This window comes from Sphaeramia orbicularis, chromosome 19 (genome assembly GCF_902148855.1).
Source record: "Sphaeramia orbicularis chromosome 19, fSphaOr1.1, whole genome shotgun sequence".
Classification (NCBI taxonomy): domain Eukaryota; kingdom Metazoa; phylum Chordata; class Actinopteri; order Kurtiformes; family Apogonidae; genus Sphaeramia; species Sphaeramia orbicularis.
Window position 1 is genome coordinate 43,787,613 of NC_043975.1, and position 17,016 is coordinate 43,804,628.

At 34.1% G+C, this 17,016-nt stretch overlaps 1 protein-coding gene across 9 annotated transcripts in view; it reads right to left on the bottom strand.

Annotated features, from left to right (window-relative positions):
• eef2k (eukaryotic elongation factor 2 kinase) overlaps window positions 1-13,628 on the bottom strand; it is a 63,278-nt gene extending 49,650 nt beyond the window's left edge. For 3 of the 9 annotated variants that reach the window (XM_030122049.1, XM_030122041.1, XM_030122046.1), the window contains exons 1-3: window positions 13,484-13,628; window positions 7,963-8,219; window positions 2,560-2,619 (exon numbers count right to left, since the gene is read on the bottom strand). In XM_030122049.1, the coding sequence (XP_029977909.1) occupies window positions 2,560-2,619; window positions 7,963-8,199 (297 nt within the window). In that variant the 5' untranslated portion in view covers window positions 8,200-8,219; window positions 13,484-13,628. Of the gene's footprint in view, window positions 1-2,559; window positions 2,620-7,962; window positions 8,220-9,796; window positions 9,925-12,350; window positions 12,683-13,410; window positions 13,432-13,483 lie in introns of those variants that run through there. The other 6 variants (XM_030122050.1, XM_030122048.1, XM_030122042.1 and 3 more) reach the window with 5 other exon arrangements.
• Between the last annotated feature and the right edge of the window lie 3,388 nt (window positions 13,629-17,016).

Consider the following 17,016-nt stretch of genomic DNA (forward strand, 5'->3'; position numbering starts at 1 on the left):
AAGTGTATTTTTCTCATTTCTAGTCCAAATATCTCATCGCACTTAAAATCAGATAGAATCGCCTAAAGAGGAACTTTTCAGTGAGATAGAAGAACTGATTTATAGACCATAGATCTGGAAAATCTGATTTCAACAAATCCGACCAAGATCATTTTCACTTGTTCCATTGGCAGATTTTTTTGCTTGAATTAAGCAAAAAATCTTGAATTAAGCAAAAAAAAAAAAAAATCTGCCAATGGAACAAGTGAAAATTATACAGATCTACAGAGGTCTTTCCTAAGTACCAAAAGCACCTAATCTGAGCTCATAGTTTGATTGTTACTTTTTTTTTTTTTTTTTTAACATTATTTTTTATATTTCGTAAACTTGAGCGATAAATAAAAATACCAAAGATTCAATAACTGTCATATTTTTAAGGAGACGTTCACAGTCATTCTGCTGTAGATGGGTTTCATGGAGTTAACATCTACAATCACATTCATCAGGAGGATTGATTCATCTGAGTTAATTTTGACAGCCCTAGTTAATATGTATTATTATTTTTTGAGTTTGGTCAAATGTTACGATGTGTCAGTGTGCATTTGTGCTCACTTTGTTTACAATGTGCTGATTTTAGTGGCTGGGTCAGAATTTTAAAAATCATTAAAAATCAACAACTTTTGAACTCTGACCTAATACTAATTGTAAAAACTAATATGACCTTTTATACCATGAAGTGAAAAGTGTGCATGTCGGGCTGACCCAGATACCGGAGGTTGAAAGCTACTGTGCATGACTTTGTTTGTGTCATCAGAGTGGTGGATCTGCTGCCGCTGCCTGTGTCCGTCTGCCTCTATTCAGCTGAGATTCACACAGCACAAAGCAGTTCTCCAGCTGCAGACAGAACGCATGTTTGTCCGACTGTGTCACACACAAAACCACCTCTGTCATTTATTGTATCTGATAATCTTAGTGATGATAATGACATTCAAACTAAGGTTAGGGGTCTTTATGGCAGGAGTAATGTTATCTCTCGCAGGTTTTATTTTTGTTCCACTACCGTTAAGAATAAATTGTTCATATCTTTTTGCTCAAATATTTATCTCTGTTACTTATGGGTTAATTTTAAACGTTGTACTGTTCACTCAGTCAGAGATGCTTTTAACAATGCATTCCGTATCATACATGGTTTTTATCGTTGCTTTAGTGCTAGTGGTATGTTCTGTTTTAATAATGTTTGCTCTTATTATGACATGTTACAGAAAGCAATTTTGGATTTTATACTGCGTTTAAATCATTCTAGAAATGTTGTGATTTTTAGAATTGTTAACTCTGACTTTTACACTGATTCTACACTTGTTAAATACTGGCACTAGTGATGACAAAGTGTGTGCATGCGTGTTGTTTTTTACATTTATAACCCTGTTTTTATTATTATTATTTTTTTAATGCTCATTATACTCTGTGAACTGTAACTATTTACATGTCTGATACAAATAAATAAGTGAAATGAAATCAGAGGGAAAAGATGTGCATTTTAGCATTTGAGTCACTTTTTCAAAGAGGCAAAAAGTTTCCAAACAAAATTTAAAAGTAGCTAAATTAATAAATAAATAAAATAAAATAAAATAAAGTAAAATTGAATTTAATTTTTAAAAAAAAGTCAGTAGACCTCTGTTAGATATGACGGCGCATTAGAGCTACATAAGAAAAAAAAAAAAAAACGCTTGTCACTATGAGAATAAAGTCGTAATATTTTGAGAATAAAGTCATAGTTTTAAAAAACTCATTATTTAACGAGAATAAACTTTTATGAGATTAAAGTTGTAATATTAGGAGATATTATCACATTTATTAATTATTACAAAGTGCATATAAATATAGTATAATATAAAATAGTACATATATATATATATATATATATTTTTTTTTAAAGAGGTCGATTATGCAAATCTGATTATGTGTGAGGTGACTAAAAAAGTGTATGTGAATGGTTTGTATGGATGTTTTGTGTTATTGTAAAAATTGAAAAAAAAAATTGAAAAAAAGAAAAAAGTGTGTTAAAGCAAAGGAAGCTACATCAATTGAATCGTTAGTTTGTAAAAAAGGGGATGGAGTCTATAAGTTATAAGTCTTCCTACTCCTTTTCGAGCCCAGAAAATTTTGTTTGTCTGTGTTGTATTGTTTTTTTATCTGATGATTTTATAAATAAATGAATGAATGAATGAATGAATAAATAAATAAATAAAACTAAACCAACTACATTTGATGCTAGGTGCTTTTTGGAAAAAAAAGCAGAATAGGGTAGAATGAAGAGTTGCAACAAAATCTAGCAACAAAAATGCTAAGTTTGTGTCAGCGTACAGAATCAGAGATGATCTGATGAACATGAACAATAAAGAGAACTGAAGAAAATTAGAAAAAGGTAAAGGATGTAAGTCCAGTGGTAAAAATAAATCCTAAAAGCGTGCAGAAAAAGGACAGCGGGTTACAGAGTGGATTAAAGAGGAGCGTGGACGATGACAGGTGAAGGGGGTAAAGGTCAAAGGTCAAAGGTAGAGGATGGGATCTGCAACATACCCTTGCGCTTTCATTCAAAACTCTGTGCGACCGAGGTTCAGCCACTGTTTCTGTTTCAGGCTATGTGGAAAAGTGAAGACAATGTGCAGCTTTACGTTAACAAATGAGACAGAAGAGTCACAAAAACAGACACTGAGCAAAAAATAACACTTTGTCTGCTTTAAACACTGCACTGAAAATAAAACACACAGGTTTAAACATGTTACATTGAAGACTTTAAGACCATCATGAATCCTGTTTGTGTTCACACTGGAAAAAAAGCATCAAAGTACAGGGTGTCCCAAAAAATGTGACATCAGTTCATCACCTAATAATTGGTTTAAAATTTATTTGCTCTTTTTGCTCTAAAAAAGGTGTCATCCTTTTAACTGTTGTGTTTTCAGGAACAGACATGTTGTTTACTGCAACAGAAAAGGCCTTCTGTGTACCAAGGTTATTATCGTTAACGAAAACTAACGAAATGACGAAAACTACATTTGAAGAAACGTGTTCCTTAACTGAAATAAATAAAAACTATAATTAAAAGAAAAAAACAACTGAAACTGTATTGTGTGTTTACAAAACGAACTAAAACGGATAAAAATGATGGTCCGTCACTTGTGGTTTACAGTCGTCTTCTGGTCCCCACTCTACCTGGAAACATGGAGACTAAATTTATTTGAATATGACGGCGAGGAAGAGAAAATTTATGAAAAAACTAAAACTAAAACTAAGCATTTCCAAAAAAACCAAAAACTAATAAAAACTAGCAAACCTGCTGTAAAAACTAATTAAAACTAATTGAATTAGAGGGAAAAAAACTCAAAACTAACTAAGACTAAACTATAATGAAAAATCCAAAACTATTATAACCTTGCTGTGGACTGAAGTACGAACAAACTCAGTCAGATGTGAATGTGCAATGGGAATTTGGTAGAAAATGTCATAAACAAGCACCAACAGGAAAGCAGATTTGGATGTGGAATAAGACATTTCCAGAAGAAGGAATTCCACAACCGACTGGATGTGTGCTGCGTCACACATTAAACATTTGGAATAACTTTGGAACATTCTAAAATGTCCATTCCCCAGAATTTTTCGTTTCAGTTTTGTAGAATAAAACATTTTGTGTCCAAATTCAATCCTATTAAGTGTCATTTCTTCTGACCGTGTAGTCCCTCTGACATGGACATTTGGGACACCCTGTACATGAAGGAAATCTGGAGGAGTCACAATTCAAAGTAAATTCATCTGAACACTGAATGGAACATGACTTCACAGACCTACACACTCTATCTATCTATACACACACACACACACACACACGCACACACACACACACAATATATATGTGTGTGTGTGTGTGTGAGTGTGTATAGATAGATAGATAGATAGATAGATAGATAGATAGATAGATAGATCGATAGATAGATAGATAATTTTTTATTATTATTATTATTCTGACAAAAAAGTCAGAATTCTGACTTTTTTCTCAGAATAACAATAATTAAAAATATTGGACCTTTTTTTTCCCCCAGTGGTCTTAACCATCTTCCATATAACTTCAGACCTGCTCAAAAGTACCAAATATTCAATGATTATCAGGCTTTTTAACCTTTAAATGTCAGTTTAATCATTTGGAAAATCTCAATTATTTATACCCCCCCCCCCCAAAAAAAAAAAAAAAAAAAAAAAAAAATCCAATATCTTCCATATAATAAATAGTAGGAGGATGGGGCACTGGTGAGGATTCGAATGCTAATTAGAATCTTGGATATGTCAACGATTACCAATAAAATTGATTTGATTGCTTTAGTTTTTGTTTTTGGGCTCCTTTGGACACCGTCACCAAAAATGTCTCTCTGACTTCCATTAAAACCATATTTTCTAATCTTTCTGCCATTACACTATTTATAACCATGCATTCTCTAATGTCAACATTTCACTTTGAAGAAAAGTCATATTTGACGTTTCTACTGTATTCCAGCAGATTGAATCCCAGAGGGCAGTAAATATGAGGAGGGCACGAGGGTTAAAACCCATTCCATAAAAGGAACGCTCACTGAATATTCCAATCGGATTCAACAGATCTGTAAAAATCAGGCATTTAAGACATAAACTTCAGATGACTAGATTCCGGACATGTTCAGGACTAGGGATGTAACGATATGAAAATTTCATATCATGGTTATTGTGACCAAAATTATCACGGTTGTCATTATTATCGCGGTATTGTTGAAATTGTGCTAAAAATGTTCAAAAAGTACAATACATGCACTGAAATAATTTAACCAAGTTGTATTTAAAAAAATAAAAATAAAATAATAGACACAATGTACTTTCTCTTGGCAGAAACATTTAAATATTAACCCTTAGTGGTCTGAGCCTATTTTGTCTGTTTTTCAGTCCTTTTGATTTTGCCTTTATATACTATATAAACAAATGTTTACAATACCCATGTTTGGGATCTTTTTTTTCAGCACAACTTCATTTATATCATCTGCCTATTATTTTTTTCCACTTTAACCAACTATATCAACACAAAAGGACAGAAAACACAAAAAAATATATAAAATCCGATCTGTAAAATGTATATAATTTATTGCATAAATAACACAAAGATGCTTAACGAACCTTTTCAAAGACTTTAAAAGTGAATATTGGTTCCAAATATTAGGTATATAAAATCAAAATTGTTATAAATTAAAACTATACTCAAATATTTGACATAAAAGCAGATCTTTACATAGGCGTTTTCTCCCCTAAAAGTGCGGTAATCAAACACGGTTATCAGAATTAGAATTTAAATGGTCATACTAACCATCTGCAATTTTACCGCAGTCTATCGTTATACCAGTAATCGTTACATCCCTATTCAGGACATGTTCAGGACCTGCAGAATCCATCAGAGGACGACAACAGAGGACGACTGCTGCACAGAGGATGTTCTACAGAGATGTAGAGTCAGAACATCACACAGTTTTGTTTACTCCATATTAGTATTATTCTTATAGAGACGTTTACATCCAACGTAAACCACAAGACCAACTATCCACTTCAAAATACACACACACACACACACACTTCTAACTGTGTGTGTAAGCAGACACAACTCGTTTCCTTATAAGGCAGAGTTCTTCCTTTGACTCAACCAACTGTTTGTGACTGTGCAGTTGTATTTGAGGAACTTACCTCCCACACAGATGATAAATTTAACCACCATTACGTAATAAAAAAACTATCATCACAGCATACGATAGCATTCAGGTCAGTCACTTTCATCTGTTTACATCGCTTTAGAGCTGCAGCGATCGATTATTTTGTAATCAATTAATTGGATTTTTTTTTTGCAATTGGATTAAACCATAGGTGATAAATAGTAAAAATGTGAAACAGAAAAACAACTCCTCCTTCATTCCAAAAGTGGAAACAACAACCACAAAATATATAAAAGTAAAAGAATATATAAAAAAGAATATCCTTCAGGGTCAGCCAAAATAATGTCTACACACATCAGGAAAAGAAAAACTTGCATAAATATTTAATTTGTATAAGGACTTCTATACATACAGATAGCTCTTTGGAAGTTTGATAAAATTACACTAACACTGCCTACTGTTGTACGATGTATTCCCAACAGACGGCGTTACCCTCATGAATGGAGGATCAACAAGTGACGTCTACAACATGGCAGCGGTCACTGTATGTGCATCACAATAAGCATCCGTGTGAAACACAACAGTGGAACCAATGTTTAACAGCAGTGAAATTAAGAAAACAAAGCTTCAATTCAGGAAAGCTGTAATCAAATAATTTTGTTAAATCACTTCAAGTCGATTAATCGTCTCACCTCTACATCTCTCACAACAGGGGTCTCAAACATGCGTCCCGGGGGCCAAATGCAGCCCCCCCAAAGGTTCCAATCCGGCCCCTGGGATGAATTTCTAAAGTGCAAAAATTCCACAGTCAAGGCTGTGGAACTCATTTTAGTTCAGGTTCCACATACAGACCAATATGATCTACAGCACAGGTGTCAAACATGCAGCTCGGGGGTCAAAATCAGCCCACCAAAGAGTCCAATCTGGCCCCTAGAATGAATTTGTGAAATACAAAAATTACACTGAAGATATTAATAACCAAGGATGTTGAAATGATTTTAGGTCAATTCAACCTAAAGTGGATCAGACTAGTAAAATATTATCATAATAACCTATAAATAATGAAAACTGCAAATTTTCCTCTTTGTTTATTATAAAAAAGTAAAATTAGGAAAAAAAAAGTTACATTTACAGTTTCTTTTACAAAAAATATGAATATCCTGAACAGATATGAACAATCTGAAATGTCTTAAGAGAAGTATGTGGAATTTTAACAATATTCTGCCTGTTACTAAATCTTTAATTTGTGATGCACATGTATAAATGATCAACTTAGGCGTAAAATTGTTAACATTGCACTTTTTTTCTTAAGAATTTTCAGGTTGTTCATATTTGTTCATGTTATGTTCAAGTACGGTTGTAGGTGTAAACATTTTCATCATGGAATTTTATTTTTTTCACTCAAAAACATAGAGAAAACTTTGGAGTGGACATTATTTATCAGTTCTTATCCTGTTGTTTATATTATTTTACTGGTCCGGCCTGCTTTAGATCATATTAGGCTGAATGTGGCCCCTGAACTGAAATGAGTTTGACAGCCCTGATCTGCAGTCAAATAATAACATAATAACCTACAAAAAATAATGACGCCGTATTTCCTTCTTGCTTTGATGTGAAAAAAATATTACATTATGTCTATAAATAACACTAACTCCAAATTTTTGTCTATGTTTTAGTGCAAAAAAATAACATTAAATTATGAAAATATTGACATTTACAAACTATCCTGTAACAATAAAATGTGAATAACCTGAACAAATATGAACAACCTGAAATGTCTGAAGAAAATTCAGCACAATTTGAACTATTTTCTTCCTGTTCCTCAGTGTTTAGTGTCTTTGTAGATCTGATCCATAATGCACATGTAGAAATGATAAGTTGAGGCAGAATATTGTTAAAATTGCACTAAATTTTCTTAATTTTTTTAATTTAAATTTCAGTTTTTTTCGGGTTATTCACATTTTTTTGGATAGTTTACAAAAAGTAAGTATTTTCATAATTTAATGGGTTTTTTTGCACTAAAACAAAGACAAAAATTTGGAGTTGTCATTATTGATTGGTTATTCTGTTATTATTTTACTGGTCTGACCCAGTGGAGATTAAATCAAGCTGAATGTGGAACCTGAAAGAAAACAAGTTTGAGACCCCTGTCTTACAACATCTTCACCTCATCGTGTCTTTTCCATTATTTTGTATTTTTTATTTGTTTCATTCATTCATGAAAAACATATAAGTACATCACAGCGTTACCATGACAACATCTTACCTTGTAGACAAAGCCTTGTTTTGGAAGAGAGTTGGACAGCTGCCGGTTGTAGACCAGAGTCTGCAGGTAGCCACAGATGTCTTTGGCAGGCTCGCTGAGGATGGGATGGATGAATGTTTCATCATCGTCATCTTCACTGGCATCATTGAGGGATATGCTGCGCTGGCTGATCCTCTGGACTGGAGGTCTTTTGGCGCTGGCCTCCTCCTCCATGCTGAACATCAACTCATCTTCCATGATGTCTGCTGCTGTATGCACTGAAAACACACACAGAAGTATTAGTATTATTAGTACTTTATTTTACCTGATAAAACCAATTGACAACTAGGGGTGTTAGAAAATATCGGTTCTGCAATATATCGCGCTCTGTAAAAAAAAAAAAAAAACTCTAAAAAAAAAAAAAAAACAGTAATATTCCAGCAGCAGGGGTACCGAAAAATTATTGGAAAATAATAGAAAATAACCATCTCATAAAAATATGGTAATTTTTCATCATTAAAATACAGTTTTTTGCCCTAACTTTACATGAGATTTTGCTTCTTTTTTTTTGGACTTTTTAATGTTTAATAAAGAATATTTTCATGTATTCAAACAGTCAAATTACCTATAAATATATATAAAAATAATTTTCAGTGAGACTAAGTTGCACAATCCACTGATAAAAACTGTATTTGGACAGTTTATCAGTGCTTATGCATGTTATACATTTACAAAAATACATTTCTTCAACATTTTTGTTGTGAAACCTCCTGTAATTACACAACATATTTGTCAATTAACAAGTCTTGTTAAACTTACAGAACAAATACTTCTTTTATGGTTAATTATCAGTAATTTTATCTCGTTTTATTAATTTTTTTTTTTTTTTACGATATTAAACTTTAAATTAATAGTTTAATCTCAGAAAAGAAAAAAAATTGTGAAATTACGATACATTTGCAAATGTGTTTTAACTGTATTTTTCTGTGAAAAAAGAAAATTTCTTTTAAAAAAATGGAAATTTTTTGGTTATTCACAGTTACAGTTTTTTCATGTTATTTTACATTTGACATGTAAAATCACAGTCTATTTTTGTCATTTCATTGATATTTTCCTGTATCTTAAAAATACAGAAAAAATCTGTTAAATAAACAGTGAAAATTCTGTTAAATTACAGATTTTCTTTTACAGTGCAATATTTCATTTCACAATACTGTATCGATATTAAAAAGTACTGTATGATATTTGTAGGTATTTATTCAAATGCAGATATTGTGGAGGTTCATTTTTGTTTTTTGTTTTTCTTTTTTGTTTATATTTTATTGATTATTCTTTAACAGTCTTTTATTAAATAATGTTAGTTCCTTTGTTGGGATCGAACTAAAATAATGTTCTGATGTTAGTTCTGAACTAACAGAATATGAACACCTGAACAGGATCTTAAACTGTAATGTCTGTAAAACAGAATTTCAGTTTGAACACAGGAACATTTTGTGATATAGTATTAGATCCTGTTGGGGTCAGATAAAAATGTGTTTAGTATTTGCAGATTTCTTGTGTAATTCAGTTCTTCCAGGAAATAATCATTTAAAAAAAAGAAACAAACAAAAAATTGCCTTTTTAACAGTATCATGATATATTGTGATATATCGTATCGTGATCCTAGTATTGTGATTTGTATCGTATCGCCAGATTCTTGCCGATACACAGCCCTATTGACAACAGCTTCTCATTTACACTGATGACCCGACAAGAGGCCCCACCAGACAAAAACAGTACAAGTACAGTACATCCCATAATCACAGAACGCTGGGACAGTTTAATATGGAAAATGCCCTAAATAATATAAACATACCATATTTCCTGTGTTGTCTGGCATTAATTCATCTGTAAATATCCATCCATTCCTTCCATTCCTCACATTCAGGCTGAAAAACATTCAAAAGTAGACCTCCGCCAAGGCAGATCAGTTCGTCTGCCCCCCACCCCCCACCACCAAAATGTACTCATTTGTTCCTTGTGCCAGTATCAACATTTCCTGAAAATTTCATCCAAATCCTTCTATAACGTTTTGCATTATCTTGCTAACAGACAGACAAACAAACAAAAAATCTATTCTCACTGTAGTTTAAACCCTGTCAGTCAGCTGTTCTCCGTCTGTCTGTCCATCCTGTGTGTCTGTTCTGCTGACAGCGCCCCCTACAGGTTTGGAGCACTTCTGTTGGACTGACTGGTTCTGCAGCGCTTTTCATTACCTCCGCCAAGGTTATATTTTTGCCGGCATTGGTCGGTCTGTCTGTCTGTCTGTCTGTCTGTCTGTGTGCAAGATAACTCAAAAAGTTATGGACGGATTTGGATGAAAGTTTCAGGAAATCAGCTGATCAGCTTAAGTCTGTGGTGCATGTTCTACAGTTATTCAAGCTTCAATTAAAATCACAATATTTATAACTGATCCAAACTAATAGTGTTAATAGTAGTGTATGGCATCACAGTAGCACATGAATGACCTGATAATTACTGCTTCTGTTATTTTAATACATTATCAGGTCATTATTGCGTCTACTGATGAGCCAAATCAGTCAGAAATCCACTGCGTTTATGCAAAATATATTTACCATTAAACTACATTCACACCATAAATATGCACATACATATGCATCTCACCCAAAATAAGAACTAAATTCCGTTGGACCAGTTGTCTCCGTTTGTCAATAATTCACGCAAGAAAAAGTCAAACCAGTGTCATTTTATGGTCCAAACATCCACCATCGACCAACAGCATCTACTGATCATCTAAACTGGTGTAAAATACAGTTCTTCATCTTTTCATGGTCATCAGATATGACACATTTTGATGTTCAGAGGCTTCGTAGTTACTGTGGAAACACAGTCATTTTCTCCAACATTGATTCCCCAGTCAAACCCATGCAGTTGGATCAATGACAGTGGATGGACACACTGGGTTTATGATCAGTAAGTCAAATGAACAAAAATGGAAGTCAAAAAATGACAAAATAACAAAATAAGCAAAAAGTTAACTAAAATGAAATTTAAAAAAAAAACCAGGAAGATTAGCCAATAAAATGAACAAAAATGAAACGTAAATCAACAAAATTATAAGTAACATAAAGAAAACAAACCACAAAAAAATAAAATATGCAATAAAAACAAATAAAATAACTCCTAAAATGAAAAAGAAAAAAAAAAAAAGAACAAAATAAGTGTGTCCGTAGTTACCGTGGAAACACCGTCATCTTCTCCAACATTGATTCACCAGTAAAACCCATGGAGTTGGATCAATGACAGTGGATGGACAACACTGGGTTTATGGTCAATAATAAGTAAAATGAACAAAAATTAAAGTCAAAAAATGACAAGATAACAAAATAATGTGGAAAAAATAAGCTAAAAGTTAACTAAAATGAAATAAAAAAAATAATAAATTAAGCAACAAAATGAAAAAAAAAAAACATACAAAAAACAGGAAGGTAAACAAAAATCAAATATAAATCAACCTAATAAGAAGCAACATGAAGAAAACAAACCACAAAAAATAAAATATGCAATAAAAACATATAAAATAACACCTAAAATGAAATAAAAATGAACATAATAATAAGTGTGTTTGTAGTTACCGTGGAAACACTGTCGTCTCTCCAACATGGATTCCCCAGTCAAACCCATGGAGTTGGATCAATGACAGTGGATGGACACACTGGGGTTATGATCTGTTAATGACGTATTTGCTGAAAATGTTGTCTTTTCATCAGTTTTTGATTGAATAACTCTCAACTCCATACATATGTTTTTAACCATTGTAATTATGAGCTCAGGTTAGTTTTATACTGTATGTAATGTAAATGTTCTATATTGTGTGTGCACCTGCTCAGGGACAGCAGATGGAAAGTAGGTTGGATCTAACTGTGGAGCAAAGCATCTGTTCTGTTTAAGATTAATGTATTTGTACATTGTCCCTGACAAATAAACAACAACAACAACAACAACTTTAAACTGAGCTTTTATGAACATCTATATGATCAGTAAATTAAATATAGGAAAATACATGATTTTCACTGAAAAAAATCCAAAATACACAAGATAATACAATGATTAATGGTAATAAATCAGCCAAGAAAAAGTTACATTTGGAGACACATTCATCTGGGAAGTGGCACAAAAGTAGCTCTGTGGACATTCAGGAAAACTCAAAACTTAAAAACAGAGAAAACTGAAGACAAATGGACTTTTTCAGTCCAACCTGTCATTAACAGATCATAACCCCAGTGTGTCCATCCACTGTCATTGATCCAGCTCCATGGGTTTGACTGGTGAATCAGTGTTGGAGAAGATGACGGTGTTTCCATGGCAACCACGGAGCCTCTGTAATGTATTTTACACCAAATACTTACATTTATTAATAGGTTTAGTGGCTCAGAAGGTACTAAACATTTTCGATCAGTAGATGATTTTGGTCACCAGTGGCTGTTTGGGTCTTTATGGGTTATGGGATGAGCGGCCATGGTTCAGGAGGTAGGTCCAATAACCGAAGGGTTGGCAGTTCGAATCCCACTCCGGGATTCGAACAAGAATCAAGCAAGACATTTCACCCTCCTGGCCTCCAGTGCTGCTAGTCACACTGGTGTGTGTGAATGTTTGGTGGTGGTGGGAGGGGTCGTTGGCATGAACTGTCAGCCACGCCTCTATCACTCTGCCCCAGGGCAACTGTGGATACAGATGGAGTTTAACAGAATGTGAGTGAATGAAGAATGGATCCACTGTACACGCTTTGAGTATGTGTTCATAGAAAAGTGCTATGGAAATCTAATCCATTATTATTATTATTAGTAGTAGTAGTAGTAGTAGTAGTAGTAGTAGTAGTATCATTATTATTATTATTATTATTATTATCATTATTATTATTACCATCATCATCATCATTACTTTTATCATCATCATTATTATATTTACTATTATTATTATAAAATTCATTTGAGAATTACCACAAAAGTATCAGTGGGTCTTTATGGGTTAAACTCCAGTCTATTTTACCAGTTTGCATAAAAATCTGCATACTATACTTATCATAGAGAAATAAAATTCAGTAATAGAATATACTGATGTCGGTTAAACTAAGTCACGATTATCAATATGAACAGAGCTGATTCAAATGTAGTAACACATCAGATAAGGCTGTAGTAATGGAGTGTACTGCACACTGACAGTGTTCAGATCCCATGACAGCTGGTACACACACACACACACACACACACACACACACACACACCCTCAGGCATGTGGGTGCATATAAGGCTGCAGCACTAACGGACACAGACAGGAGCACCTCCACCATGAGCCTCCATTCATTGGGAACAGAGGCAAGTATTGAGTAGAAGGTGTTCAGTAAACACAACTCTGATCCCATACATATACACACGTACACATGCACACACACACACATACACCTCTGACCTCTGTGTAGAAGGATGACACTGCACAGCGGCTTCAGCTAATTCAGTCAAATCCTCTACAGTTACGTACGAACCTGCTGCAGGACAAATCCAACAGTAAACCACAGCACAGCTGCTCCAGCTCCTGGTCCTCCAATGAGCCCTGTAGGTCCCTGTAGGACACGCTGTTCCGTGCGGAACACCCCAGTTCTTATAAACGTTGTCCACCACAGCTACGTGAGCTACACGCACGTACAAGCCCTCGGCCCCGCCCCTGAGCAGTGATGCATTTAAGACTATCGGAAAAATTACAAGTACAATCAAAAACAACGGTCATGTGACTTTTATTAGCTTCTACTGTACAGTAGTCTGTTGTCTGTAAACACTGCCCCCTACAGGTTTGGAGCACTTCTGACTGGTTTGGACTGACTGGTTCTGCAGCGGTTTTCATTTGCACGTTTTCTTGGTTTGACTCGTTTCTTTACTTTCAGAGCATTTGATGTTTATTCATGTGCTTTTCTGTCTTTTTGTGCATTTTTTTTTCATTTGCACCTCGTTCCTCATTTTCTACCTGGTTCAGACTGTGTTTGAGTTTGTGAATTTGCATCATTTCTGTACTGGCAGTTGTTGTTAGTGATGTGACGTTCATAAACAAATCGAATCTTTTGAACGGCTCTTTGAAATGAACGATGGGAACCGAGTCTTTGTAAAGAGCCATTTTTTTTTTTTTTTTTTTTTAAGGAGGGTGTGTCCGATTGCCTGTCAATTTAGCATCACTGGGGAGGCACTGGGTAGGAGGAGAATGTTCGAGCAGAATAAAAAGAGTGCTTGCGCACTGCACATGTTTCATGGCAAAAAGTTAGCAAAAAAACAACAGTTTGAAGCATGAGGTGAGCATACTGGAGGAGGCGGAGCTGGAAGACTGGTCGAAACCAGAGAACACACACAGCACTACAGCTGTTAAGGTATTTAAGTAATTGCAATGATAAGTCGTTTTTTGTGTTTTGCGCATTTTTTCTGTATGTTTACCAACATACTGTTCTTGTTCTAAGAATTGCACTATAGTTCAGGTATTTAAGTAATTGCAGTGATTAATCAGTGTTGTGTTTTGTGCCTTTTTTTTCTAGATGTTTACACACATTTATTGTTCTTGTTTTGAGGAGAATAAAATGTTATTTCATAAGAAAATATTTCATTTTCTTCTTCATTTTTAGGCTACAGACTAGTCTACATAATGTACCGTGATGTTTTTTTTTTGTCAAATTCCAGCATTTGCCTAATGTCACCTCTCGTGTCATGTATTTAGCCCACACATTTGAACTAACTAGTCTTTTTTACGGTAAGATAGTATTTACTGCTGCGCCAATTAAACACCTTTAAAATGTAATGTCAATCATCACATGTAGTCTATTTAGTCATTAAAACATTGGTGTTTCAAAATAATGTAAAAAACGTAAAAGAGCCAGTCTTTTGAACGGCTCTTTTCAGTGAACGGCTCCTGATTGAACGGCTCCCTCCAAACAGCCAAAAGTCCCATCACTAGCTGTTGTCTCGAACTGAGACGCATTGGACCGTTGCAATGTGTTTGGCCCTTGTCGGCCACCGTACATGTGTACTCAAACAGTGCCCAATATATTTACTCCAGCAGGTTATGTGTATATACTTTTCGTACCAAATGATATTTTAAAGACAGCCTTTAGTGTACAACAAATAAAACGTCTCCTCATTTGGCGATTGAAAGATCACAACATAATTAAGAAGCAAGGCTGTTGTGAGCATTTGAACGCAGCATTGGGGCGCAGACCACGTGACATGTATGCGTGTTGTTTTCTGCAGCGCCACGTCCGACGAACCCAGACAGACATCCTGGGTTAGAATGTGTGACCGCATGCATCTGCTGTATGTATGAACTAAATCACATTTGCGGATGTGTGGAAGAAAACTGAAACGAATGCTGACGTTCTAGAAGCTGAGTTCATGAGCTAACTGTGCTAGCTAACGGCTAATAGCAAGACAGAAATGAAAACATAAATGCATGTATCTTTATTTGTGTCTGTATCTTTATTCAGGCGGGACAGTGTACATTAATGAACACATATGAGGCCATACAGTGGAAGAAGTGCAGGAGTGTTGGGCCGAATTCTACTCCCTGCCGAAAACTGCATCCCCATCATGAAGGTCTTGGTAGTATCTGTTTAATTTATATTTTGTGTGTTGTGTATCTAAGATTTAACTTTTGAAAATTTTATATACCTTACAGTTTGCACATTCTTTGATATTAAACAGATAAAAAAAACAAACTACAATATCTTACAATGTTATTAATTACTTGCTACACGGCTATGATGGTGGTAAGAGGTTGACTAATTCACAATTAATTTCATACCCTACAGTCAGAAAGGAGAAAAAGTTATGAGCCAGGGTGAGCAGGGAGCATTTCTCAGCAAACTGTGACAGGGTGAATTTAATGCATATTGTCCTCTTCATGGCTGACTTAGGAAGGGGGACCAGTTTTCGGCAGGGAGTAGAATTCGGCACAACACAGTACAGAGCAAGACAGTGGAATAATATACAAAACAGAAAACAGTACAGTTCAGTACAATACAATATAGTACGTGTCAAGGACTAAAATAAACATAATAACTTAAAGGACAATACATTACATCACAGTACAAAATGGCATTTATGCCTACGTGTCAAAGATTAAAATAAACATTCAGCTGTCTCTTTAAAGTACTGGTTTTCTCATGTTCGGTTGTTTCTTGTCCATACTTTAATGTGGCCTTTGAAAGCAGCATACGTGGGGCTGTCTCTGATATCCACTAGGATGGTGTTCCAGCTGCTACAACCGTTATAGGACTAATTTCTGGTCCAAAATTGAAAAATATATCATATCTAAAAGTAATGAAAAGAATTTGAAAAATATATTTAATCTTTAGAATTTATCTATAACAAAGAAAGTTCTAGCACTCTGGCTATTTATAAACAGTTCTATAAAATAGACTGAACTCTCTGTTGCATTTATTTATTTATTTTTGTTAGATTTGTTATTTTTATTTAATTTTTTATACTATTATTTGTCTTTTCTGCTTTGTGTCTTTAAATCTGTACATTATTTTCTTAAACTTATTTATTCAATTGCTTTTTCCTTTTTGACATCTTGTTTGTTCAAAATGTATGTATTGTATACTCAAATATTTTCAATAAAGTTGGAAAAAAAAAAACGTTATATGATAAAGCATTTTGTGCAAGGGATGTTTTTCTTTTTGCTTGTACCTTGCAGACACCTGTCAGACACCTTTAATTCCCACGTTTTTTTTTTTTTTTTGTTTTTTTTTTTTTTACTGAGCTTGTGGTTTATTAAATACTAATAAATATCACACTTTTAATGTAACATCATTAATCTTTAGGTTCACTATATTTATTTAAACTGACATAAGTGTCACGTTAATTCTGTAGCTACAGATAAACTATGTAGACTGGTAATTATATCATTCGTCCTGATGAATGAATAGTAGTTTTGACGAATGAAATTGGATTAAATGAATACAAATGTCTTGTTGTGGGTCATGTGATCACAAAATTGACTTCTTTCAAATCTGTCTCTCTATCTCCATAGCAATACTGT